Source organism: Denticeps clupeoides, chromosome 3 (genome assembly GCF_900700375.1).
Source record: "Denticeps clupeoides chromosome 3, fDenClu1.1, whole genome shotgun sequence".
Lineage (NCBI taxonomy): Eukaryota > Metazoa > Chordata > Actinopteri > Clupeiformes > Denticipitidae > Denticeps > Denticeps clupeoides.
In genome coordinates, this window is record NC_041709.1 from 34,178,616 (window position 1) to 34,205,254 (window position 26,639).

Here is a 26,639-nt window from a genome sequence, read left to right on the forward strand (position 1 = left end):
GTAAATTTAAACTGCTGGAAACTTTAAATTTCCCTCTGGGATTAATAAATTATCTATGATTTATCAGAAGAGACCAGAATATGTTCAGATCTAAAATTCCTACTGATATCCAGATCACTAAAACCCCCTCCAATATTTACCAGAATATTCTTCATCATCCGACTCTTCCTTCACAATTCCTGCTGGTTCCAGTATTTTACCGCAGTTCAGAGATGTGATGGTATCTACTGATATTTCTGGTTTAACATGTGTGCTGCTCTGGTCTACACTCCTCAGATCAGCAGGTAACAGAGACAGACTGGGATCCATCTTGGGACCTTGGAATGAAGCAGAAGGTTCTTTCAACAATCATCTTATCACCAATAATCATTCTAGAATTATTTTCTGCAGGACACACAACATTCATAGTATTCCTATAAAACACACATAAATAGACTATAAATGATCCTCAGTTGCAGCTAATTTTACAGCGAACACAACCAACTCCAGCTTCTCTCTATTACATAAAAAGGCTTGTAGCTCATGTGAGCTGCTGCAGTCTTTTACAGACAATCACAGCAGAGTGTTTTCTTATTTAAATGTGATTGTTGATGTTGGAAATGTGTTGGATAAAGAACAGTGAAGAAAAAGTCTCCACATTAAAAGTGTAAATGATCTCAGACATCAGTCTGAATGAGCATTTAGCTGCTAACGTGAAACTACTTTAGCATAACTGTATCTGTTGCTGTTAAACCTGTTCACCAGCCCACTGGACACAAACTACTTACATTTAAGCTTTTTAAAAAAACAATAGAAAGTGTCAGAAGAACATTTTGAAGTAGAGCGAGTTTAAATCAGCCCGCTCCTCCCTCACCAGACCGCCACTTTAAACAGTCCAAATAACACGCGTTTCTACATTTTATTACATTTTATGTGGAATAAAATTACTTACCAATACCGAAAATCATAAAAACTCCAAAAACGGATCATTTACTTCAGCAGGGAGACTCGCGCGTGCACTTGTTTGTGTTTTACTTGGTTTTCCTGCAGATGTAAACAGAAGCAGATTCGTCACACGGCAGCAGATTCGTCAATTTCAGAAAGAGACAGGAACAACAACAAAATTTATTTCTTATATAGCCCAAAATCACATACAGTATGTCTCAATGGGCTTTGACAGGCCCTACAGTTGACACCCCCACACTTGACCCTTCTGCACACAAGGAAAAACTCCACACAAAAAAAAAGAAAGGAAGGAACCTTGGGAAGGAGTGATACAGAGAGGGACCCCCTTCCAGGGTAGAGTGAGCCTGCAAATGGTGTCAGTGCAGGGTTGGGGATGATATAATAATAAGTCCTACAGTCCAGGATGTAGTCAGTGCCATGGTCTAGATTACGTGTCCATAATGATGTTACTGGTCCATTTGAAGATCCCTGAAGCTGTAGTTGTAACGGTGGTGGTGGCTGTGGTGACCCTCTGGTTTGTTTCATGGTATGTCCTTGTTTAGCAGTTGTCTGTGTCTGTGTCTAACAGGGGGACTCTGTGATAAACTGTACTTTAAAATTGACACTGCGTCAAAGTGAAGTGAAATGAGGGTCTAGGATTTTAACAAAAAGCCAGAGAAAACAGATAGGTTTTGAGATTGGATTTAAACACTGAGACTGTGTCTGAGTCCCGGACACTGACAGGCAAGCTGTTCCACAACTGCGGAGCTCTATAGGAGAAGGATCTGCTCCCAGCTGTGACCTTCAGTAAAGCTCTGGATAATCATCAAATAAAACAAAACGAAACAATAGTGTCTGTTCATTTTATCGAAACGATTTGTATGTTGCATTGCAGCTGTCAAATATGCTTTTATCCTTTGATTTGGTATGAAAGTGTATTTTTATTAAATACTGAATTTGAAATACTTGAAATTACATTTTCATAACGATTAAATGGATTACTCTGAGCCTCTTTCTCAGATCAAGTATCTTAATCAGTATCAGTCTCCTTCATAAAAATGTTAAACTAAAAAAATCCCATGCAGTTTAATCTTAAATATAAACAGGTGTCCTTTTCATCTTTGCTTTCACCTTTTTAAATTTTATTTTATTATGTTGTTTCATTTAGGGTGTAAACTAATGCAGAGGAAGAAAGACCAGATTTAAAATCTACTGTCAATCTGTCATCATTTGCAAATCATATTACATATATTATGGAATACAGTTATATATAAAAATAATCAAAAGAGAACCATGACGTTGATTTTAATCCCAGCTGCTTCTCGCTGTAAATTAATTTGAGGGCAGATCTGAGGTCACGGTCATTTGGGGCGATGAGGTCATCACCTGCAAATTGCAGTATCTGTAGTCTCATCTGTGGTGGATCGATGTGCTTTTCTTACTGGGAAAGAGCTTAAACACATCCTGCAGAATCCAGACAGTGTGAGGAGTAGCACAAGTTAATTCGCTTCACTCCATCTGAGATGGTGGACATTTTGGTAGCTGGAATAACGGCTGTAATATTTATAAATGTTGAAAGGACTGCAGAACCAACACAGCCTCTCCACAGCACAGGTTGGAATAATTTTCTGGCCAGAAATGAAGTCAAAAGTCTGTCGCGGGTCTGTGAGGTTTGTGTATGGTGGACAGGCATCTGAAATAGAAAAATTTAAAAAGTAAACAACACAACTCTGCAGGTAGTACTGTTGTTGTTGAACCGTGTTAGACTTGGTGTTTGCATCTTAACATTCGTGTGGGTAGAGTTGTTTCACCTCTGTGGGCAGACAAATGGCTCCCAATAAAACTGATTTCTCAGAACGTTGGTACGGTGGATTCTGGCAGGTTAGATCATTGCATGCAGCAACAAGTACTGTAAATGGGTTGGTGAGTACCACACTGGTTCACACAATAATTCTGTTGATGTTCTGGTGGTTACCGACCATTCCACCAAGATGCCTTGTGCATTCCCCTTCCTGAATCAGTCCAGAAAGTTACTGTGGAATAATAATAATATTTTTTCTGAATTGTATACAAGGTGCGAGCTTTGAAGGTTTGTTGATTGCAGAATTGTTGCAACTGGCCGGGGAATGGACAAACAGAACGGTTCAATCACACTTTGGGTGATATGATTTTGCACAAGTGCTTAACCCTCTGACATTTCATGCAGCTTCTCCCTGTTCCCAGGCCAACGTATGGGTCCATGTCCAGCCCGGTTCGGTCGAGGACACCTGCACCATGTTCCCTTGCTCGCGGTGTGTGAGGAGAAGCAGTGTTTGTGTACGTTGAAAATTTCATACTATCGTCATGGTTGTAATGGAGAGAGACCAAAGATCGAAGGACCAGGTTCTCAAAACAGACTTTTACACAACAGAAGAAACAAAATAATACTCGGGGTGTCAAAGTCAAGTGGATAACAAACTCGCCTACGAACCAGAAGACCCCGAGCAAGACACTTAATCCTGATTTGCTCCAGCTTGTAAGGAACTTCTGACTAAATCGCTCTGGATTTGGTTCTGCAAAATCCTGTAAATGTAGACGTCATTGGCAACAGTCAGCAGGCGGGAGTTAGATCGCCTTATAAAAGTTAGCCGCCTGGTTTGTGTGAATCTTTTACCCTGGCGGTCGGAGGACCAGCATGCCAATATGTGAACGGTTTGGACTGATGATTGATAAATGATGAATAGTCCACTGTTTGTACTTACTGGTCTGTCCAAATATTCTTGTTCAGTCATTAATTCTTCACTGATCACAAATAATTATTAGGATTCTACCAATTATATAAAGAAAAAAAATTCAAATGAAAAATCTGAATTCTGTTTTTGTTGTATGTTGGTGGTTTAAGAATGGTTCTGGTGACCAGCAAGGCACGGTCTAAAACACCAGCAAAGGCTGAACACTGTTGATGGGTCACATTTAGTCATGTGTATTGTGCTGTGGTGCTTTCACTACGGCAAATAACTCTCACTCACCACAAACACACACAAAATGGAAAAACTGAGACATACTTGTCCAGTCCAGCACCTTTATCCTCAGTTTCTATAGCAAGTCAGTGTTTGGAGACGTGGAGATGTGTTTGACGTCGTGTTGGAATGCTGCCCTGTGGCCCAGTGGGAGTGGATCACATTCTGTTTCAGTGTCACAGAACATGTTGCAATTCATATTCAGCACTCTCACAGCCCAAAGGTCCCAGTAATCCATAATCTTAGTCTGTCTATTTTCTGTAAATATTAAGACAATTTAAAGTTGTTAGCATAAAATACCATGTTCACAATATTTGTAACTAGTTGATAAGAAATGACTGCAGAGGTATGAGAACTGCTGAAAGAATAGAATGGCTTATACAAGTGGAAAGAATAAATAACTAAGAATGGTTTTATTTAAAATGTGTGTGAGGGAAAATGTATAAGCATGGCCTATTCATGTGATTTGTTCTAACACTCAGTTTGGGTCATGGAACATTTAGAAAAAAAAGGGTGCCAGCAGCAAAATAGCTATCTCACCTTAGATCTTGGTGAAGCACAGGTCCGGATTGTTATCTGGTGTGCTGCACAAGAAAGACTCTGGTGACCCTGACAGACGCCTCAGTGGAAACTGGTGTGAGTCTTTTTTTTTGACCTTGCGTGCCAAGAGTGGTGTAAATATGCTTGTGAATTTACTAATAGGGGGAGTTCTCATAACGAGTCCCCTCAGATCCTCAGATGCTTCGGTGCTGGAAAGATTTCCCCTGCATGTGATATTTCATAGTAATGATGAGTATGTATAGTGAGTAGTGGATGTTGGACAGTGAGAATACAGTGACAGTTAAGAGTGCTTAAGGCTTTAAGCTCAATAGCCAATTTCTGTGGAGGCTGATAAAATCCTGTCTCCCAGCACCCATCCTCATGATCTTCCCCGATCTAGTGCAATCACCCACAAAATATGTTCACTTATTCACCTTTCAACATGACAATGACCACAAACCTACATCCAAATCGACAAAGGAATGGGTTCTCTAGAAAAAATTATCATATTTGGAATGGGCCGGACGTAAATACAGTGGGGTGACCTGAAGCGGGATGTGTACAAAAGATGCCGTCGCACATTTACAAGGAAGAGGGGGTAAATAATACCTAGTTACAATGTGCCATGCTAAAGGACGTCGACAAAAGGAGACTAAATGCAGTTTTGAGAAAGAATTGGTTTTAATGGAGTAACATATTAACAATGGTGTTAACGCTTTTTGTATCCACTGTGTATATAACTTTATACAATAATCTGATGCAGTGAAGCAAAAAACATTTTGTATGTGTAATTAAAGAATTATTTCTTTAGAATGTGTGCAGAATGTATGCCATTATGACAAATATGCGGTTATCCCCCCAGAATATAATAACTGATATCCAGATCACTACAACCCCCTACAATCATTTGTACATAACTCACCTACATAGATTTCCTCATCCAACTCATCTATACATCAATTCCTGTTCATTCCAGTAATTTACCACAATGTGTAGCTGTGACTATATCTGATTTCTTCAGTTCAACGACTGCTATGTACTTGTAGAGCTTTTCATCAGTATGTTCACGCTGATGACATTTGAGTTGACCCAATGTTGTTAAGTATTTAGAGCGAAGAGTGAACTGGCAGAGATTTGCAGTATGTGTCCTCTTGTGTCTTCTAAGAAGTGATGCACATGAAAAACTCTTCCCACATTCTACACACCGGAAGGGTTTTTCTCCTGTATGTGTCTGCTTGTGTGATTTAAGGGCTCCTGCTTGTACGAAACTTTTCCCACATTGTACACACTGGTAAGGCTTCTCTTTAGAATCATTTCTCTGACGTGTTTCAGGGATTTTAACTTGTCTTAAACTGTTGTCATACTTGTTGAACTGGCGCAACTTTTCTTCAGTTTCCTCTTTACACCTTTGATCAGCGAATTTTTCCTGTTCTGTAAAAACAAAAAAGATTAATCCATCAAAGACATGTTTGAACCGGATTAATCAAATGGCATGAGATTTTAAGCAGGGGTTTTAGACACAACGTGTGAAGAATACTGTGTATATTGAAGCACAGTACACAGTGGTTGCACTATTGAAATTAAATATTAACACATTTACTCAATGTATAAAATGATTTTGAATAACTTTTGACTACAGGCGTGCAAAATGATTTGCTTATTTTCATAAAATGTATCATGCTGAAACCCATATGTGGTGGTGGCCTAGTGGGTAAGGAATCAGAAGGTTGCTGGTTCGAGTCCCAAACCGCCACGGTGCCACTGAGCAAAGCACTGTCCCCATCCAGGCGCCTATCATGGCTGCCCATCTATTATTTTTCTCCCTCTATTAAAAGAGGAAAAAAAACTAAATCTACTTGGCCCTGTGTGACAAAGTTATTCCTGAAGAAGAATTTCCGGCCATCTGTTCCTTCATAGTGCTGCCAAAGACTCATCGTATCGCAAACGCTTAATTGCAGTTGTTGCTAATAAGGGTGATCCAACCAGTTATTAGATTTAGGAGGTAATCACTTTGTCACAAAGGGCCATGTAGGGTTGGAATTTTTTATCTTCTTTAATAATAAAATAAAAAGAATTAAGCATATGTGTTTACTTGTATTGTCTTTGACTCGTATTTAAATTTATTTGCTTCTCTCTCCTTTGTTGAATCCTTTCCTGGGCCTTAAAATGGATGTGACAAATGGATGTGACACAATACTAAGTAGGAAAAGGATGACAAAACAAACTGTTTCATACTTTATTAGCTTAATCTAATGCCAATTGAATAGAAACTGATAAGTCTAGAAGTACATGATTTCATGGACCTTTATGATCTTTCACAGGGTAATACTGCAAAACAGGGATTTCTCTGTGTGGGAAGGACACACATTTACAATTCTAGTCCGACGACTCCTTTCTTAATAAAAACAAAAAAACTGCCAACTGGTCATCACAGTATGAGCAGCAAATTCGCAGTATTTTTTTTTTACCTCAAAGTGGGAAAAATGTTGTTTGTTTCCTCTGCTAGAGCATCATTACTGCTAATGGTTATGTCCGCAACATTTGTAGTTAGTGTGGAACTTCTGTGGGTCTCCCTAGTTCTTCATGGTTTACTGATAGTAAAACACCTGATGTGCTTATTAACCACAACACAGTCAATACAGTTCTTTATATGAACAGAACTCCACTCACCTGAATAGACTTCATCATCAAACTCCTTCTTCACATCAATTCCTGTTGGTTCCAGGGCTTCACCACAGATCAGAGATGTGATGGTATGTGATGATACTTCTGGTTCAACATGTATGAAAAAGACACAGAGGAATTATAATTACAGCCTATCACCTTATAATATATATTTTTTAAATGCAATATGTAATAATAATAGTACTTAAATGAACACAAGATCAAAGATAAAAGAAAAAAAAGACGGAGAGAAGAAGAAAGACAAAATAAAGAAATATATATATAAATAATAAAAAATAAATAAATTTTCTACCTTGTTTGTTTTTAGTTAGGTGGATGGAAAAGAATTATGTTTTTTTGTATTCTTCTATGAGGGGCCATTTAGGAAATATTTCACTTTTGTTACACAAACACATGTGAAACACATACATATTCACATATGAAACTGACAAGCATGCATTTATACTACTGAAAACTCACTCACACACACACACACACACACCACACACACACACACAAACACACAAACATATGTATATATGAAACGCTCAGACAGATATAGGTGAAATAGACTCTTATGTAAGAAACAAAAGGAAGACTCCAGGATGGTAGTAGCCTAGTGGGTAACACACTCGCCTATGAACCAGAAGACCCAGGTTCAAATCCCATTTACTGCCATAATTGTGTCCCTGAGCAAGACACTTAACCCTAAATAGTTCCAGGGGGGTACTGTCCCTGTAACTACTGATTGTAAGTCGCTCTGGATAAGGGAGTCTGATAAAGGCTGTAAATGTAAGACTCTCTGTCTCCTGACCAGCCACAGCATGCCTACTATGAATATTCATTTTTAATAATTTTTTTACTAAGCTCGATTCTGGCAGTTTGGGCCAATCAAGACATAATACAGTTCTTCACGGATACACTGTGATGTCGCCACACAAGAATCCATAGAAGCGCCTTCCAGATTTACCGAAAAATTTTCACTCACATGAACATAATTCACTAATTCTATATGGGCTAGCATTAGCATGCTAACATGCAAATTTTAAGACATGCTCCAAACGTCACCAAATTTAACGTGACGCATCTTGGCCTCACCCTGTTAGCGTTTTTTATGTTAGCATGGCAGCATTAACATGCTAACATGCTCATTTCTAAACATGCTCCAAACATCACCAAATTTAATGTGAGGCATCTTGGCCACACCCTGTTAGCATTTTTGCTAACAGCATGCTAGCATTAACATGCTATCTTTTGACGTTCTAAACGTCACCAAATTTCATGTGACTGCCTGCTCCATTGGATACTTTAATAACAACGCCTGATTTCACAGCTGAGACCAGCTCAGGAGGTTTATCCCGCTCCTATGAAAAACGCCCAGACAGGCCTATCAAAACTTCCTCTGGAATTTTGGTTTCTAGTTTAGTTATTGTTATAGTAACAACCAGCATTTACCTTGCGTCTCATATCGTTTGAGTCATGTGAAAAGATATACTTATACGTAGGGTCTAACTTGTGTAGTGACAGCACTTTTCCCCGCTAGTTCTATATAGTAGTGCAGAAGCATGCTCCTTGTTGCCTGAGCTTTTATTGACATCTTTGGTGTCTTCCTCTGGCTTCATAAATGTGCAGCCCATGACTCTATGGTTTGTGTTGTCAGTATGGGAAACACAAAACCATTAACGTGTGGAGCGAATGCTGGATCTGTATCAATCTGTTTGGCCAAGACAAAAGGGCTGCCCCTTTCCTATATTTTTGGCTAGTAGCGTATCGTTGGGTGTAGTTTAGAATGAAACCTGCAGTGTGAGCTGCGCAAACTTGATTTAGTGCAACAGCTGGGTAAACTTATATTCATTCATTTATTCCACAGCCACATCGGTACATTGAGCCTGAATTCTATCAGCCCTGTGTGTATACTTAGTAGCAGCAACAATTTCTAGTAATAGTACTACTTTAATCAGCATAAAACACTAAAATAGACAACATGAAATGAAAGATGAGAAATATTAAATAGTTCAATAGTTAATTTTCAAATGAATAGACAAAAGATTAGGGGTCAGTCATATATTTTTATATTATTAAAATAAAACATCTAGCTAATAAAAGATCACAAATCAAAACCTGGACCAGGGAACATGAGGGCTGTATATAGAGAACCTTTTGTGAATATTATTTTTCAGTGTATAAAATGCTGTATCACCCTATTACAGGGGGAAATGTGTGTATTTACAGAAATACACCCACTATCTGAAATGCTTACATTTTATTTCACTCACCTGAATGAATCACATCATCCAAGTCCTGCTTCTCATCATTCACTGTTACTTCCACTGTTTCCACCCAATTCACAGGTGTGATGATATCTGATTTCTTCCATTTCTTCTCTGTACGCTTGTTGGCCTTTTCTTCAGTATGTACATATTGGTGATGTTTTAGTTGACCTGATGTTCTAAAGCATTTAGAGCAAAGAGTGCACTGGTAGATATTTGCAATATGTGTCCTCTTGTGTCTTCTAAGTAATGATGCTTGTGTAAAACTCTTTCCACATTGAAGGCACTGGTTGATATTTTTTGCAGTATGTGTCCTCTTGTGTGTTTTAAGAGTTCCTTCTCGTGTAAAACTCTTCCCACATTGTAGACACTGGTAGGGCTTCTCTCCAGTATGTGTCCTCTTGTGTCTTACAAGGTATGATGCTAGTGTAAAACTCTTTCCACAATGTACACAATGGTAGGGCTTCTCTCCAGTATGTATCGTGTTATGTATTTTAAGGGATCCTGCTTGTGTAAAACTCCTCCCACATTGTACACACTGGTAGGGTTTTTCTCCAGTATGTATCCTCTTGTGTATTATAAGCTGTGATGCTCGTGTAAAACTCTTCCCACATTGTAAACACTGGTAGGGCTTCTCTCCAGTATGTGTCCTCTTATGTATTTTAAGGGATCCTGCTTGTGTAAAACTCCTCCCACATTGTACACACTGGTAGGGCTTCTCTCCAGTATGTATCCTCTTGTGTCTTACAAGGTGTGATGCTCGTGTAAAAATTCTCCCACACTCTTCACACTGGTAAGGCTTATCTTTTGAATAGTTTCTCTGTCGTGTTTCAGGGATCTTCATTTGTCTTAAACTGTTGTCATACTTGTTGATCTGGTGCAACTTTTCTTCAGTTTCCACTTTACACCTTTCATCAGCGTATTTGCTTTCATGTTCTGTAAAAAAAACTAGTCAAATTATATGTCTATGGAGATCAAATAAAATGGAATCTATTGTATAATGTCAAATAATTTGCCAATATCGGTGTGTATCACTGGGGTCAAAGCAAAGTAATGACTTCTAGTGTATTTTCAGTAGTGGGATATCAAAATGTGTACGTGTGTATATAAGCAGTAATCAGAGCAAAGGGCGGCTATTTTGACAAAACTAGAATATAAAACATGTTTACAGTTATTTACAGTTATACAGTTATTAGGCCTAGTGGGTAACACACTCACCTATGAACCAGAAGACCCAGGTTCATCTAAACTTTTGGCCTGTACTGTATATATTGACACAGAGCACATCAGGTAACCACCTATGTGACTGCTCCTGTAGCGCAATGGCGACCATGGAGATAATGCTGCACAAAGGACAACAACACCCCACAAAAACAACACAGCCATGGCTGCCAGCAAGTTCCAGCATCACCAACTTTAGCCCCGGTGCTGATAAAAGTAGACCCGATAGAATAGTGCAGGGTTCAGCAACCAGAAAGTGAATTTTTACCAATGGTCTGGACAAAACAAAATGTGTCGCTCTCTCCTTCCCTCTTTCTCCTCCCTCACATAGACCAAAAGCAAGTGAAAGTCGCTGTCATTGTGATACACAGCTCAGCACACGGTGACACAATGAGATATGTAATTACCCTTGGTGAGCAGTGGATAGCCATGACCAGCGCCTGGGGAGCAGTGTGTGGGGACGGTGCTCACCTTGGCAGATTGGGATTGTGTCCCTGAGGAAGACACTTAACCCTAAGTGTGTCCAGGGGGACTGTCCCTGTAACTACTGATTGTAAGTCGCTCTGGATAAGGGCGTCTGATAAATGCTGTAAATGTAAGTTACATAATGTAAAGTGTCTGTGCCATGTGAAGTGTCACGTGTCACATCATTGCACTTGATGAGGTGTATTGCTAAGAAAAGAGAAAGAAAAAAATATGAGCCTTGGGCGTTTTTCACAATCAATAAAATGGCAGAAATCAGCATCTTCTGTGTGTTGTTTTTACGTTTTACTTTTAAACTGAGACACATGCCTGTCAAATACCGAAGTTGCCCAGAAAACCTGGAAAACAAGCAAACAAGATAAATGATGATAAATGAAAAAACAAATGTGAGACATTAACATTTGCACTAACACAACGGAATGACAGAGAGAGAGAGAGAGAGAGAGAGTGTCTGTGTATGTGTGGATGTCTTTCTGTTTGCATAGGCAAGCTCATTGTAAAATGATTGCATAGGCAAGGATATTGTAAAACCGATAACTGTAATTGATACAGTGGAGCATTTTGAACCTGAGCCTGAATTTCAAGAGTTCAATTTGAGCAAGTTGAATAATATTTCTCATTTTGGTGCCTCAAATTTTTGTACACTGAAATATACTTTTTCTCTATATACTCTGGTGGACTGACTTCTGGATGCCGAACTTCTGGATGCCGAACCCCACAGACTGACTGATATTTAACCCTGACTGCTATGCGACTATACTCTCTGTCCTCCGATTCCAGCGGATTGTCCTCTCGGCTCTGAAATTGTACCCTTGTTTGTTCACAATGTGGCACTGACCACACTCACTCTGCACCACCAAACCAAAAATTTACCATGGCACAACGCTTTCCCTCCCAGCCACGGTGGTCCTCCACCATACCATTACCTCCAAGGGTGGTCCCTGGTACTACTTCTAGTAGGCCCTGGTACAAATGTGATTTTTTCTGCCACTTTGGGCCAATAATCCTCAGGTGAAGGTAGATAAGTCAGGCGGCCTGTTGCATACCCTGTGTTTCCCGGGCTTTCCTTGCAAATTTGCAAAGGCCACATCCAATGGGAGCATCTAAGAGGTGGAGCTGAGGTCCAGCAATTCCTAAGCCAGGCAGAATGGAGCAATTATTTAAAGATCATTTGCCAAGTTGCCTTACTGTTACCTTGTTATGTTTTCTGGAGGAATGATTTGTCAATTTACATTTTACATTAATCTGCATTATTAATGATTATTAAAAGTTTAATTGCTACAATTGTATAAGCTTTTTCCATGTTTAAATAAGCAGTTTGAAATGTTTTAATTACATGAATTGTCCATGACACCATTACATGAATCAATGATACATTTTAATTTACCAAGACCCAATGTCCACTGGAGAGGACATATGGTAAAACGAAAAGTGTTGAAACATGTTTATTTTGTTCACAGCACTTAACTTGTCTAAAAAAAATCAAATTAACAAAACATTTTTCAGGAGGATATTGATACTACTTGTACATCTTGTTTGTCTCAGTATACCACTATATTATGGGGCACAATGTCCTTTGTCATGATTTTGTATTTTGTGTAATTTTACATTTGCATTTGTCTTTTTGCACAATGTGAGTCCCCGAAGCTTCAAAATCTCGCCTCTCTGTGTACTTGTATATGGCAAGACGACAATAAAGCTCACATTTCCTTGAGAGGTTATCATTTGAAAATATATGTAGGAGTGATGCCAGTCACAGTCACAAACTCCACCAGTGATGAAGATTAGCTAGAGACTAGAATAGAGTTCTTGCACCTTTCCTTGTGGATGTAAACACATAAGTCGCTGTGGGCCTTAGCGAACAACGCTGCATTCCTGTCAGCACTAAATGCAGTAAACCAGTCTAGGTGAACGGTGGAGTGTGGAATCGCTGAGCCACATCTCTGTAAAAACAAAAACGTAACAGATCAACAAAAATGTGAATTCTGATTCTTTGTCGTGTCACGTATGGTCCGCCTCGGTCACACCCCCTCCCAAGTCTGTCCCCTGAGTTTTAACAACATGCAGCAGTGGACACGCAGTGATGTCATGCGTTGTGGTGAGAGCAGCTATCGGTAGCAGAGCAGCCCAGCCGGTAACATTTAGCTAATTAGTTAATTTAGGTAATTAGCTGGGTTGCTCATAACAAGTCCATGTCTTATTCCAGTTAAGTGCTGTGTGATAAGATATGTCGTACGATTGGTTTTCTCTGTGTGTGTGTGTGTGTGTGTGAGTAGAAAATAGACGTGAACCCGCAGTTCTGTGCAAGGCCACCCCAACATTTACATTTACATTTACAGCATTTATCAGACGCCCTTATCCAGAGCGACTTACAATCAGTAGTTACAGGGACAGTCTCCCTGGAGCAATTTAGGGTTAAGTGTCTTGCTCAGGGACACAATGGTAGTAAGTGGGATTCGAACCCGGGTCTCCTGGTTCATAGGCGAGTGCGTTACCCACTAGGCTACTACCACCCCAACCATCAGCCGACAGAGTAGTAGCACTCTGCAATGCTTGTGTACAGGTTCATGTGTGTGCTTAAAGACTTGCTTAACCCTCCTTGGTGCTGAGCGAGAGAATAAGACAAGAGGGAGCCAATCCAACGGAGCTTCTCCAAGTGGCAGTGGAGAGCCATTTAGAGCTTTTCAAAGTGGCACTAGCACTAATGACTGTGGTTTCAGCTCATGTAGCTTTAGCCCCCTCAGGCTACCACACAGGCGTGAGGTGTCGGTTTTATACTGCGTCTAACCAGTGGATTTCAAGAACGGGCTGGATTGGCCCTTTATTAACCATTTCTTACATTTTCTTTCATTTTGCACTTATGTTTGATTCATTATGATCAGAAGAAAGTTAAGTTTAAAATAAAAAGTTTCTCCTGGTCCTCGTTTTAAATGGGTCATAAAAAATATCAATAATTATAGATATCAACCAATATAGAACACTGATATAAAACCTTTTAAACCATATCACCTAGCCGTAATCCTTCCCGTATGATTTAGTGCTTGTAAATTTGGTTTGGTGATTGATTAAAGTGTTTCACATGTTTTATCAAATGTTAATTTCTAAACTAAATGTTAATTTGATTTGCAATCACCATTGTCAGGTTTTTATTATCATGAGAGAGATGCAAAAAAAAAAAGTATGATAAGGAGGTTTCAACGCACATTTCTTTTCCCTAATAGTCTAGTCTAGCAACCTGCTGTCAAGATCCCCTCATCTACTGACCACTCGCCCATCATACTCACCTCCTCAGATGTTTGCACTGCACTGAGCCGGATCAACGCGTGCAGGGCTGCCGGACCAGACGGCATCCCAGGGCGCGTACTTAGAGCATGTGCAGAGCAGCTCGCTGGCGTATTCACGGACATTTTTAACATGTCTCTCGCCCAAGCAGCTGTTCCAACATGCCTCAAATCTACCTCCATTGTACCAGTGCCGAAACATTCTAGCCCAACATGCCTGAATGACTACCGCCCTGTAGCACTCACACCCATAATCATGAAGTGCTTCGAGCGGTTAGTCCTGGCACATCTGAGCGACTTCCTCCCACCAACTCTGGACCCACACCAGTTTGCGTACCGTAGCAATAGGAGCACAGAGGATGCAGTCTCCATAGCGCTGCACTCTGTACTCACACACCTGGACAAGCAAAACACATATGCACGGATTCTGTTTGTTGATTTCAGCTCAGCATTTAACACTGTCATCCCCTCTAAATTAATCTCTAAACTTAGAGCCCTGGACATCAACACCTCACTTTGCAACTGGATTATGGACTTTCTGACCAGCAGACCACAGCATGTAAGGTCAGGCCACATCCGCTCCACTACTGTCACGCTCAACACTGGTGTACCACAGGGCTGTGTGCTGAGCCCCTTCCTCTACTCCCTCTTCACCCATGACTGCCGACCTATGTATGGATCAAACATTATTAAGTTTGCAGATGACACCACGGTGATAGGTCTCATCGACAACAACGATGAGACTGCCTACAGGGAGGAGGTCCAGCATCTGGCCACTTGGTGCACAAGGAGCTCATTGTGGACTTCAGGAGGGAGAGAAGAGGCTCGCATGATCCCATCCACATCAATGGGATGACTGTGGAGCCTGTTACATCCTTCAAGTTCCTGGGGACCCACATCTCAGAGGACCTGTCCTGGAGCATTAACACCTCCAGCCTGGTCAAGAAGGCTCACCAGCGCCTCTTCTTCTTGAGAACATTAAAAAAGAACAAGCTACCCACTACCATCCTGTTGAACTTCTACCGCTCTACAATAGAGAGCATCCTAACCAGCTGTCTCACAGTGTGGTATGGAAGCTGCACTGTTGCTGAGCGTAAGGCGATGCAGCGGGTGGTGAAAACTGCCCAGCGCATCACAGGGACTCCACTTCCATCCATTGAGGAAATCCAGAGGAAGCACTGTCTGCGTCGAGCTCACAGTATTCTTAAGGACTCTTCCCACCCGGCCCACGAACTGTTCTCTCTCCTGCCTTCGGGCAGACGGTTCAGGCTACCATGCACAAGAACCAGCAGACTTAGGAACAGCTTTTTTCCCAGAGCTGTTTCCTTGCTGAACTCCTCTGCCCCCCCCCATACACTCCTGATAATCACTGCACTGTACTACTCCTGCACATATCACTTTGTCCTGCACATATCACTTTATGTATATATATATAACTTATTTGAACTGTATCCTGCACTTGCTGCTTATTGCACTTCTGGTTAGACCTAAACTACATTTCGTTGCCCTGTACTTGTACATGTGTAATGACAATAAAGTTGAATCTAATCTAATCTAGTGTTTGCAAAGAAAATCTGGCTTTTAAAAAGCTGTACTTCTCAAGTAAGGTGGGATTCTGTCGGACTTCAGCTATATTCTGTTGGGTTTGGGCCAGAGAAGAGGCTGCCCACTGAGATGCATGTTGAAAATTGTTGTAGTCTACAGTCTACTGGGGATTTCCTTGAACTAGCAGATGCTGGCATTTATGTAATGACTCCAGTGATTTGATAAAAAAAATTCTATTGATTAGTATCTGAAAATCTTTTTTTTTTACAACATTAGATGTACTCACTTTTTCTAAAGCTGCTAATGACATGAAATACTGACCTGATGTGTAATAAAGACTGTAATAAAGATGTGTAATAGCATTAATAAAGGCTACTACCACCCTGAATTTCACCATAAACCAGCAACGGCCAGATGCTCCTCACAAGCATTCAGACAGAAGTGAAAGACTTATGAGAAAGACCTGAATATGGTCACTTCTAAAATTCTTACTGATATCCAGATCACCTAAAGCCCCTCCAATCTTTTTAACTCACCTGAATAATCTTCATCATCCGACTCTTTCTTCACAACAATTCCTGTTGGTTTCAGTATTTTACCGCAGTTCAGAGATGTGATGGTATCTGGTGATATTTCTGGTTTAACATGTGTGCTTCTCTGGTCTACACTCCTCAGATCAGCAGGTAACAGAGACAGACTGGGATCCATCTTGGGACCTTGGAATGAAGCAGAAGGTTATTTCAACAATAATCATTCTATAATTATGTTCTGCAGGACACACAACATTCATAGTATTCCAAACAGTATTCCTATAAAACACACATAAATAGACAGATAAAGCAGATTTCTGATATTAAATAAAGACACACAGACACCTTTATAAATGATTCCCAGGAGATTCCTCAGTTGCAGCTAATTTTACAGCGAGCACAACCAACTCCAGTTTCTCTCTATTCACATAAAAAGGCTTGTAGCTCATGTTATGCTACTTAAAAAATTAAATAATAAAAAGTGTCAGAAGAACATTTTGAAGTCTGACCCGAGTCTGTGAGTAGAGCGTTTAAATCAGCCCGCTCCTCCCTCACCAGACCGCCGCTTTAAACAGTCCAAATAACATTTATTCTACATTTTATGTGGAATAAAATTACTTACAAATACCCAAAATCATAAAAACTCCAAAAAACGGATAATTTACGTCAGCAGGGTGACTCGCGCTTGCATTTGTTTTTTGTTGTTTTTACTTGGTTTTCCAAGTAAAAACAAGTAAACAGAAGCAGATTCGTCACACGCAGCAGATTCGTCAATTTCAGAAAGCGACTCCAAGTGGGACAGGAAGCTCTGGATAATCATCAAATAAAACGAAACAAAACAATCGCGTCATTTAAATTTATGAAAACTCTTTTATTCTTTGATTTGGTATGAATGTGTATTTTTAAATGTTTTATTAAAATACTTAATTTGAAATACTTGAAATTACATTTTAATAAAGTAATTAAATTAATTACTATGATCCTCTTTCTCAAATTGATTTATTTTTAATCAAGTATTATGTTGTTTCATTTAGGGAGTAAAATAATGCAGAGGAAGAAAGATCAGACTTAAAATCTACTGTCCATTTGTCATCATTTGAAAGAAAGAAATTGTCATATTACATATATGGAATATACATGGAATATAAAAATAATCAACAGAGAACCATGATGCTTCTTCTAATCCCAGCTGCTTCTCGCTGTAAATTAATTTGAGGGCAGATCTGAGGTCATGGTCATTTGGGGCGATGAGGTCATCATCGGCAAATTGCAGTATGTGGCCTACAGATCCTGTAGTCTCATTTGTGGTGGATCGATGTGCTTTTCTTACTGGGAAAGAGCTTAAACACATAGAATCCTGCAGAATCCTGCAAGGCAGTCCTGTACATCTGTGGTTCCAGACGGTGTGCAGGACTGTGGAGAGGAGTAGCACAAGTTCATTCGCTTCACTCCATCTGAGATGGTGGACATTTTGGTAGCTGGAATAAAATTTCATACTATCTTCATGGTTGTAATGGAGAGAGACCAAAGATCGAAGGACCCAAGTCCAGGTTGTCAAAACAGACGTTTACACAACAGAAGAAACAAAATAATACTCGGGGTGTCAAAGTCAAGTGGATAACAAACTCGCCTACGAACCAGAAGACCCCGAGCAAGACACTTAATCCTGATTTGCTCCAGCTTGTAAGGAACTTCTGACTAAATCGCTCTGGATTTGGTTCTGCAAAATCCTGTAAATGTAGACGTCATTGGCAACAGTCAGCAGGCGGGAGTTAGATCGCCTTATAAAAGTTAGCCGCCTGGTTTGTGTGGCCCGACTGCTCTTGCTGGAATCTTTGGACCAGCATGCCAATATGTGAACGGTTTGGACCGATGATTGATAAATGATGAATAGTCCACTGTTTGTACTTACTGGTCTGTCCAAATATTCTTGTTCAGTCATTAATTTAAAAAAAATTATCTGAATTCTGTTTTTGTTGTATGTTGGTGGTTTAAGCATGGTTCTGGTGACCAGCAAGGCACGGTCTAAAACACCAGTACCAAATTGACGTTAAAGGCTGTTGATGGGTCACATTTAGTGAAAGTGAAGTGAAAGTGAAGTGATTGTCACACGTGATACACAGCAGCACAGTGCACACAGTGAAATTTGTCCTCTGCATTTAACCCATCACCCTGATTGAGCAGTGGGCAGCCATGACAGTGTGTGGGGATGGTGCTTTGCTCAGTGGCACCTCAGTGGTACCTTGGCAGATCGGGACTCGAACCAGCAACCTTCTGATTACAGGGCCGCTTCCTTAACCACTAGGCCACCACTGCCCACAATACACATTTAGTCATGTGTATTGTGCTGTGGTGCTTTCACAACCTCAAATAACTCTCACTTACCACATACTCACACTAAATGGAAAAACTGAGACATACTTGTCCAGTCCAGCACCTTTATCCTCAGTTTCTATAGCAAGTCAGTGTTTGGAGACGTGGAGATGTGTTTGGTGTCGTGTTGGAATGCTGCCCTGTGGCCCAGTTACTGAACGGAGTGGATCACATTCTGCTTCAGTGTCACAGAAAATGTTGCAATTCATATTCAGCACTCTCACAGCCCAAAACCATGACATTCCAACCAGCCTGCTTGACTGTGAGCAAGACACAGACAAGGTCCCAGTAATCCATAATCTTAGTCTGACTGTCTATTGTCTGTAAATATAAATACAATTTAAAGTTGTTAGCATAAAATACCGTGTTCACAATATTTGTAACTAGGTGATAAGCCATCACGTCATTTCAAACCAGAAAGTTCCAATGACTGCCGAGGTATGAGAACTGCTGGAAGAATAGAATGGCTTTTATTGTCCCAATACACGTGTACAATAACTCCTTCAGTGCAGACATGTATGTAGAAAATTACTGCGCAATATATAAATGGAAAGAATAAATAACTAAGTGTGGTTTTATATAAAGTGTGATATTTCATAGTAATGATGAGGATGTATAGTGAGTAGTGGATGTTGGACAGTGAGAATACAGTGACAGTTAAGAGTGCTTAAGGCTTTAAGCTCAATAGCCAATTTCTGTGGAGGCTGATAAAATCCTGTCTCCCAGCACCCATCCTCACCACCTGGCAGTGGTTGGCCTGAGGAAGCGGACCCGTAATTGGAAGTACCGTCCCACACACTGCTCCCCGGTCACTTACCAAGCTCACCAAGAGTGATGGGTTAAATGCAGAGGACACATTTCACTGTGTTACCATGTGCAGAGCACAATGGCAATCATTTCACTTTTACTTCACTTTCTACATAGTGAAAGTGAAGTGATTGTCATTGTGAAACACTGCAGCACAGCACATGGTGACACAACAAAATGTATCCTCACCCTTGGTGAGCAGTGGGCAGCCATGACAGGCGCCCGGGGAGCAGTGTGTGGGGACGGTGCTTTGCTTAGTGGCACCTCAGTGGCACCTTGGCGGATCGGGATTCGAACCGACAACCTCCTGATTACGGGGCCTCTTCCTTAACCGCAAGGCCACCTCTGCCTCTGCATCACTGTCTGGTTTGACAGCTGAGAAGATAATCGGTCTCTTTTCAATTCATGATGTAAATTTACCATGTTGCATCCAGAAAGAATTCTACTCAACTTGATGTGTCTGGCAGCTTGTCTGTTTTTGTTTTCCTCTTTTTTCCCCTTCATTTGTTGTAATTTGTTTCGTATGTATTTCTTATTTATTTATGTTAAAAAAGATTATTTGTTAAATTGTTTCGTTTTGTCTTAGTGGGTTCTGGCTTTTCTTTTCTTTTGTTGTGGGACATACCCCTAACTGGTTCGTAACACCATCAAGAAAATAATACAGAAGCATTTGGGCCTTCAGTGCCAGAATGAGCAAGAGTTTCATCCCACGGGCCATCGGATACCTGGACACTCAGGGACCTCTTTGGACTGACATGCATACACACAAACACACAAACACACACGTCTGATGTCATATTTTGCAATGCTACAGCAGCATTTACAATTTATTATTTTTAGTATTAAAAAAAAAAAGTATTTATTTATTTTTTTTAATGTTACTCTTTCTAGCACTTTATTTAGCCTGGTTTGTCAATGTCGCAGTATGTAACTTTGTTATGTTTAACTATGTTCTGTCTAACATGCATGTAGCTGAAATAACAATACAGCTCACTTATTTGCTTGAATGCTGAAAACAATGCACGTGTGTATTGAGCAGATTCAATTCTGAATGATCATTTCTACTGACGTTGGTACAATGATCGGCCCCGATCTAGTGCAATCACCCACAAAATATGTTCACTTATTCACCTTTCAACATGACAATGACCACAAACCTACATCCAAATCGACAACGGAATGGGTTCTCTAGAAAAAAATATAATATTTGGAATGGGCCGGACGTAAATACAGTGGGGTGACCTGAAGCGGGATGTGTACAAAAGATGCCGTCGCACATTTACAAGGAAGAGGGGGTAAATAATACCTAGTTACAATGTGCCATGCTAAAGGACGTCGACAAAAGGAGACTAAATGCAGTTTCGACAAAGTATTGGCTTTAATAAAGAAAACATTGTGTATGTGTAATTAAAATGTTTGTAGAATGTGTGCAGAATGTATGCCATTATGACAAATATGCGGTTATCCCCCCAGAATATAATAACTGATATCCAGATCACTACAACCCCCTACAATCATTTGTACATAACTCACCTACATAGATTTCCTCATCCAACTCATCTATACATCAATTCCTGTTCATTCCAGTAATTTACCACAATGTGTAGCTGTGACTATATCTGATTTCTTCAGTTCAACGACTGCTATACACTTGTAGAGCTTTTCATCAGTATGTTCACGCTGATGACATTTGAGTTGACCCAATGTTGTTAAGTATTTAGAGCAAAGAGTGAACTGGCAGAGATTTGCAGTATGTGTCCTCTTGTGTCTTCTAAGAAGTGATGCACATGAAAAACTCTTCCCACATTCTACACACCGGAAGGGTTTTTCTCCTGTATGTGTCTGCTTGTGTGATTTAAGGGCTCCTGCTTGTACGAAACTCTTCCCACATTGTACACACTGGTAAGGCTTCTCTTTAGAATCATTTCTCTGACGTGTTTCAAGGATTTTCACTTGTCTTAAACTGTTGTCATACTTGTGCAGCTTTTCTTCAGTTTCCTCTTTACACCTTTGATCAGCAAATTTGATTTCCTGTTCTGTAAAAACAAAAAAATTAAAGCCATCAAAGACATGTTTGAACCGGATTAATCAAATGGCATGACATTTTAAGCAGGGGTTTTAGACACAACGCGTGAAGAATACTGTGTATATTGAAGCACAGTACACAGTGGTTGCACTATTGAAATTAAATATTAACACATTTACTCAATGTATAAAATGATTTTGAATAACTTTTGACTACAGGCGTGCAAAATTATTTGCATATTTTTATAAAATGAATAATTCCAAAACCCATATGCTAGCTATTTAAAGTGAAGTGACGGTGCACACAGTGAAATTTGTCCTCTGCATTTAACCATCACCCTGAGTGAGCAGTGGGCAGCCATGACAGGCGCCCGGGGAGCAGTGTGTGGGGACAGTGCGCACTCAGTGGCACCTTGGCGGATTTGGATTCGAACTGGCAACCTTCTGATTACGGGGCCGCTTCCTTAACCGCTAGGCCACCACTGCCCCATCGTATCGCAAACACTTAAATGCAATTGTTGCTAATAAGGGTGACCCAACCAGTTATTAGATTTAGGAGGTAATCACTTTGTCACAAAGGGCCATGTAGGGTTGGAATTTTTATCTTCTTTAATAATAAAATAAAAATAATGTGTTTACTTGTATAGTCTTTAACTAGTATTTAAATTAATTTGATTATCTGAAAAGTTTAAATGTGACTAACATGAAAAAAGGAAGAAATCAGAGAGGGGGGGGGGGGGGGGGGGGGGGGGGGGGGGGAATTGTATCTACCCTGAGGTTACCAAAATTATATCTGTAATTATTAAATGTATAAAATCCCAAATAATTGTATAAAATATACAAAATCGTGAGTGCGTCAGGCAGGGGATGCTTCAGGTACACTGACTGGGAACCAAAGTACAATAAGACAACAGACAATAACACACATAATACATACAGCAATAAAAATTATGTATAGGAGCCTTCAGAACCATCTTGTTTTTTTTATGAGTTGTTATGTATCTTTATAAAATCATTAAAATCTGTTCTTGTCATTGCTATCTGCTCCTCTCTCCTTTGTTGAATCCCTCTTCCTTCCCTGGCCGTAAAATGGATGTAACTCAATACTAAGTAGGAAAAGGATGACAAAACAAACTGTTTCATACTTCATTATTCATAGTATAGTATTCATACTTAATCTAATGCCAATTTAACAGAAACTGATAAGTCTAGAAGTACATGATTTCATGGACCTTTATGATCTTTCACAGGGTAATTGTGCAAAACAGGGATTCTCTGTGTCGGAATGACACGCATTTACAATTCTAGTCCGACGACTCCTTAGTAAAAACAAAAAAACACACAGTATTAGCAGCAAATTTGCAGTAGTTGAATTTTTTTTTTTAACCTCAAAGTGGGAAAAATGTTGTTCGTTTCCTCTGCTAGAGCATCATTACTGCTAATGGTTATGTCTGCAACATTTGTAGTTAGTGTGGAACTTTGGGTCTCCCTAGTTCTTCATGGTTTACTGATAATAAAATAACTGATGTGCTTATCCACAGCAACACAGTCAATACAGTTCTTTATATCAACAGAACTCCACTCACCTGAATATTCTTCATCATCCAACTCCTTCTTCACACCAATTTCTGTTCCTTCCAGTATTTTACCACAGATCAGAGATGTGATGGAATCTGATGATATTTCTGGTTCAACATCTATGAAGAAGACACAGATAAATTATAATTACAGCTTATCACATTATAATAATTTATTTTTAAAATGCAATTTGTAGTTCTTCTGGTAAGATGGCAGCGCAAAAGCAGCTTGCAGCGGCCTCTCCGGTTCCACAATGTTTTTTGTATTCTTCTAAGAGGGGCCATTACATACACATTCACATATGAAACTGACAAGAATGCATTTACACTACTGAAAACTCACACACACATAGATGAAACACTCACACAGATCGACGTGAAATGGACACGAACACACACACACACATTCAAACATATGTACAGGGAGTGCAGAATTATTAGGCAAGTTGTATTTTTGAGGAATAATTTTATTATTGAACAGCAACCATGTTCTCAATGAACCCAAAAAACTCATTAATATCAAAGCTGAATGTTTTTGGAAGTAGTTTTTATTTTTTATTTTTAGCTATTTTAGGGGGATATCTGTGTGTGCAGGTGACTATTACTGTGCATAATTATTAGGCAACTTAAAGAACAAATATATACCCATTTCAATTATTTATTTTTTCAAGTGAAACCAATATAACATCTCCACATTCACAAATACACATTTCTGACATTCAAAAACAAAACAAAATCAGCAACCAATATAGCCACCTTTCTTTGCAAGGACACTCAAAAGCCTGCCATCCATGGATTCTGTCAGTGTTTTGGTCTGTTCACCAGCAACATTGCGTGCAGCAGCAACCACAGCCTCCCAGACACTGTTCAGAGAGGTGTACTGTTTTCCCTCCTTGTAAATCTCACATTTGATGATGGACCACAGGTTCAGATCAGGTGAACAAGGAGGCCATGTCATTAGTTTTTCTTCTTTTATACCCTTTCTTGCCAGCCACGCTGTGGAGTACTTGGACGCGTGTGATGGAGCATTGTCCTGCATGAAAATCATGTTTTTCTTGAAGGATGCAGACTTCTTCCTGTACCACTGCTTGAAGAAGGTGTCTTCCAGAAACTGGCAGTAGGACTGGGGAGTTGAGCTTGACTCCATCCTCAACCCGAAAAGGCCCCACAAGCTCATCTTGGATGATACCAGCCCAAACCAGTACTCCACCTCCACCTTGCTGGCGTCTGAGTCGGACTGGAGCTCTCTGCCCTTTACCAATCCAGCCACGGGCCCATCCATCTGGCCCATCAAGGCTCACTCTCATTTCATCAGTCCATAAAACCTTAGAAAAAATCAGTCTTGAGATATTTCTTGGCCCAGTCTTGACGTTTCAGCTTGTGTTCAGCCTTTCTTACCGTGGCCATGTCTCTGAGTATTGCACACCTTGTGCTTTTGGGCACTCCAGTGATGTTGCAGCTCTGAAATATGGCCAAACTGGTGGCAAGTGGCATCTTGGCAGCTGCACGCTTGACTTTTCTCAGTTCATGGGCAGTTATTTTGCGCCTTGGTTATTCCACACGCTTCTTGCGACCCTGTTGACTATTTTGAATGAAACGCTTGATTGTTCGATGATCACACTTCAGAAGCTTTGCAATTTTAAGAGTGATGCATCCCTCTGCAAGATATCTCACTATTTTTTACATTTATGAGCCTGTCAAGTCCTTCTTTTGACCCATTTTGCCAAAGGAAAGGAAGTTGCCTAATAATTATGCACACCTGATATAGGGTGTTGATGTCATTAGACCACACCCCTTCTCATTACAGAGATGCACATCACCTAATATGCTTAATTGGTAGTAGGCTTTCGAGCCTATAAAGCTTGGAGTAAGACAACATGCATGAAGAGGATGATGTGGACAAAATACTCATTTGCCTAATAATTCTGCACTCCCTGTATATATGAAACTCTCAGACAGATACAGGTGAAATAGACTTATGTAACAAACAAAAGGCTTCAGTATTAAACTTAAACAGTGTATTAAACGCCCATACAGCATTAGTGAAGCTTTTCACATGTTTGTGTGAGTGAACATTTTTCACTATATATGGAAGTTGGTTCTATGGATTCTTGTGTGGCGACCACAATGCAGTTGCAGTTGATGTGATGGTCTAGTGTACTGGGGTTCTTTTTATACACACCTGAGACCTAATTGATCCATTATTAGTCACAGGTGATGTTCACATGACAAGGCAACAACATTTTTTTATTGTATTGTGGTGTAAGGAATAATCCACAAAATGTCATGGTTTATTCCACAACATGTCCCTTTATGTAGTCATAAGAAAGATTACCTCCCATTTCTCATGCTTTGCCTGCCCCTCCCCTAAAGAAGTAACTCCACCGACCGAAACGAGCAAAACCTTACAGTTGCTTGGTGATTGGATGTAAAAATGAGCACACATTTTTTTTTTGGTTCAGTCACGGCAACACATGAAATAGAAATAATGCTTAAAAACATCTGGTTATAGATATAGTCGGACTCACCTCGACACATAGCATTGTGAAACCCAAGTCCTTGAGAGTGGTTGGACACTCTCCTTTGCTGGAGTTGCTCCGGGTGAGAGGCGGAGGGCTGGAGTTGGCTTTTTGTTAGCCCAAAGAATCTGAGCCTGTTTGTTGGGGTTTACCCCGGGGGACAGGAGGGTAGCTTCCCAGTGTCTTTGGGTCGGGGAAAGGGTCCTGACTGTTGTTTGCGCTTATGCACCGAATAACAGCTCAGAGTACCCACCCTTTTTGGAGTCCCTGGGATGAGTGCTAGATTGTGCTCTGACTTGGGACTCCATTGTCCTGCCGGGGGACAATGACAGCATGACCTGGAGTGCCGTGATTGGTAGAAACGGCCCGCCAGATCTGAACTTGAGTCGTGTTTCGTTACTGGACTTCTGTGCAAGCCGCAGTTTGGCGATAACGAACACCATGTTCGAACATAAAGATGGCCTTCGGTATATTGGTACCAGGGAATCCTAAGTCGCAGGTCGATGATTGATTTTATAGTCGTATCATCTGACCTGTGGCCATGTTTCGGACACTCGGGTGAAGAGAGGAGCGGAGCTGTGAACTGATCTCCACCAAAGAGGTTCTGGCAAACCATCCGATGGCTTAGGAGAGGAAGGCAGCAACTCGCTCACATGGTGTACAGTGGGGATGGGGAGCTGCTGACGTCAACTGTGGCTATAGTCGGGCAGTGGAAGGAATACTTTGAGGAGCTCCTCAACCCCACTGATGCGCATTCCGATGAGGAACCAGAACTTGGATGCCTGGGTATGGACTGTCCACTGTCAGGGGCAGAAGTTGCTGAGGTAGTCAAACAGTTACACATCAGCGGAGCCCCAGGGGTGGATGAGATCAGTCCTGAG

General features: G+C 40.4%; 3 protein-coding genes across 5 annotated transcripts in view; all 3 read right to left on the minus strand.

The window, feature by feature from the left end:
* The window catches only part of LOC114785464 (zinc finger protein 493-like), a 478,845-nt gene that overhangs the window by 358,741 nt on the left and 93,465 nt on the right, over positions 1–26,639 (minus strand). The window lies entirely within an intron of this gene.
* Positions 5,255–14,553, minus strand: LOC114785743 (zinc finger protein 501-like). Of its 3 annotated transcripts, XM_028972297.1 has the most exons (4): positions 14,386–14,553; positions 9,404–10,333; positions 7,134–7,232; positions 5,255–5,894 (listed from the first exon to the last, which is right to left on the minus strand). In XM_028972297.1, exons 2-4 carry the CDS (start codon positions 10,239–10,241, stop codon positions 5,431–5,433), a joined length of 1,401 nt encoding a protein of 466 aa, XP_028828130.1. In that variant the 5' UTR covers positions 10,242–10,333; positions 14,386–14,553; the 3' UTR covers positions 5,255–5,430. The 3 variants fall into 3 exon arrangements, with proteins under 3 accessions (XP_028828130.1, XP_028828131.1, XP_028828132.1); XM_028972298.1 differs by lacking the exon at positions 14,386–14,553 and having other exon boundaries at positions 7,134–7,229; positions 9,404–11,078; XM_028972299.1 differs by lacking the exons at positions 7,134–7,232; positions 14,386–14,553 and having other exon boundaries at positions 9,404–11,078.
* Positions 20,997–26,639, minus strand: part of LOC114785632 (zinc finger protein 493-like) — a 32,498-nt gene continuing 26,855 nt past the window's right edge. The window contains exons 7-8 of the mRNA XM_028972069.1: positions 23,249–23,359; positions 20,997–21,673 (exon numbers count right to left, since the gene is read on the minus strand). Of these exons, the coding sequence (XP_028827902.1) occupies positions 21,216–21,673; positions 23,249–23,359 (569 nt within the window). The 3' untranslated portion in view covers positions 20,997–21,215. The remainder of the gene's footprint in view (positions 21,674–23,248; positions 23,360–26,639) is intronic.

Excerpts from the sequence above, each read along its gene's own strand:
- LOC114785743 (XM_028972297.1), bottom strand. The coding sequence starts at position 10,241 with ATGAAGATCCCTGAAACACGACAGAGAAACTATTCAAAAGATAAGCCT. Across the intron at positions 7,233-9,403 it reads GGATGATGTGATTCATTCAG|AAGTATCATCACATACCATC; the intron begins GTGAGTGAAATA and ends ATGTTGAACCAG. Across the intron at positions 5,895-7,133 it reads TGATGATGAAGTCTATTCAG|AACAGGAAAAATTCGCTGAT; the intron begins GTGAGTGGAGTT and ends TTGTTTTTACAG.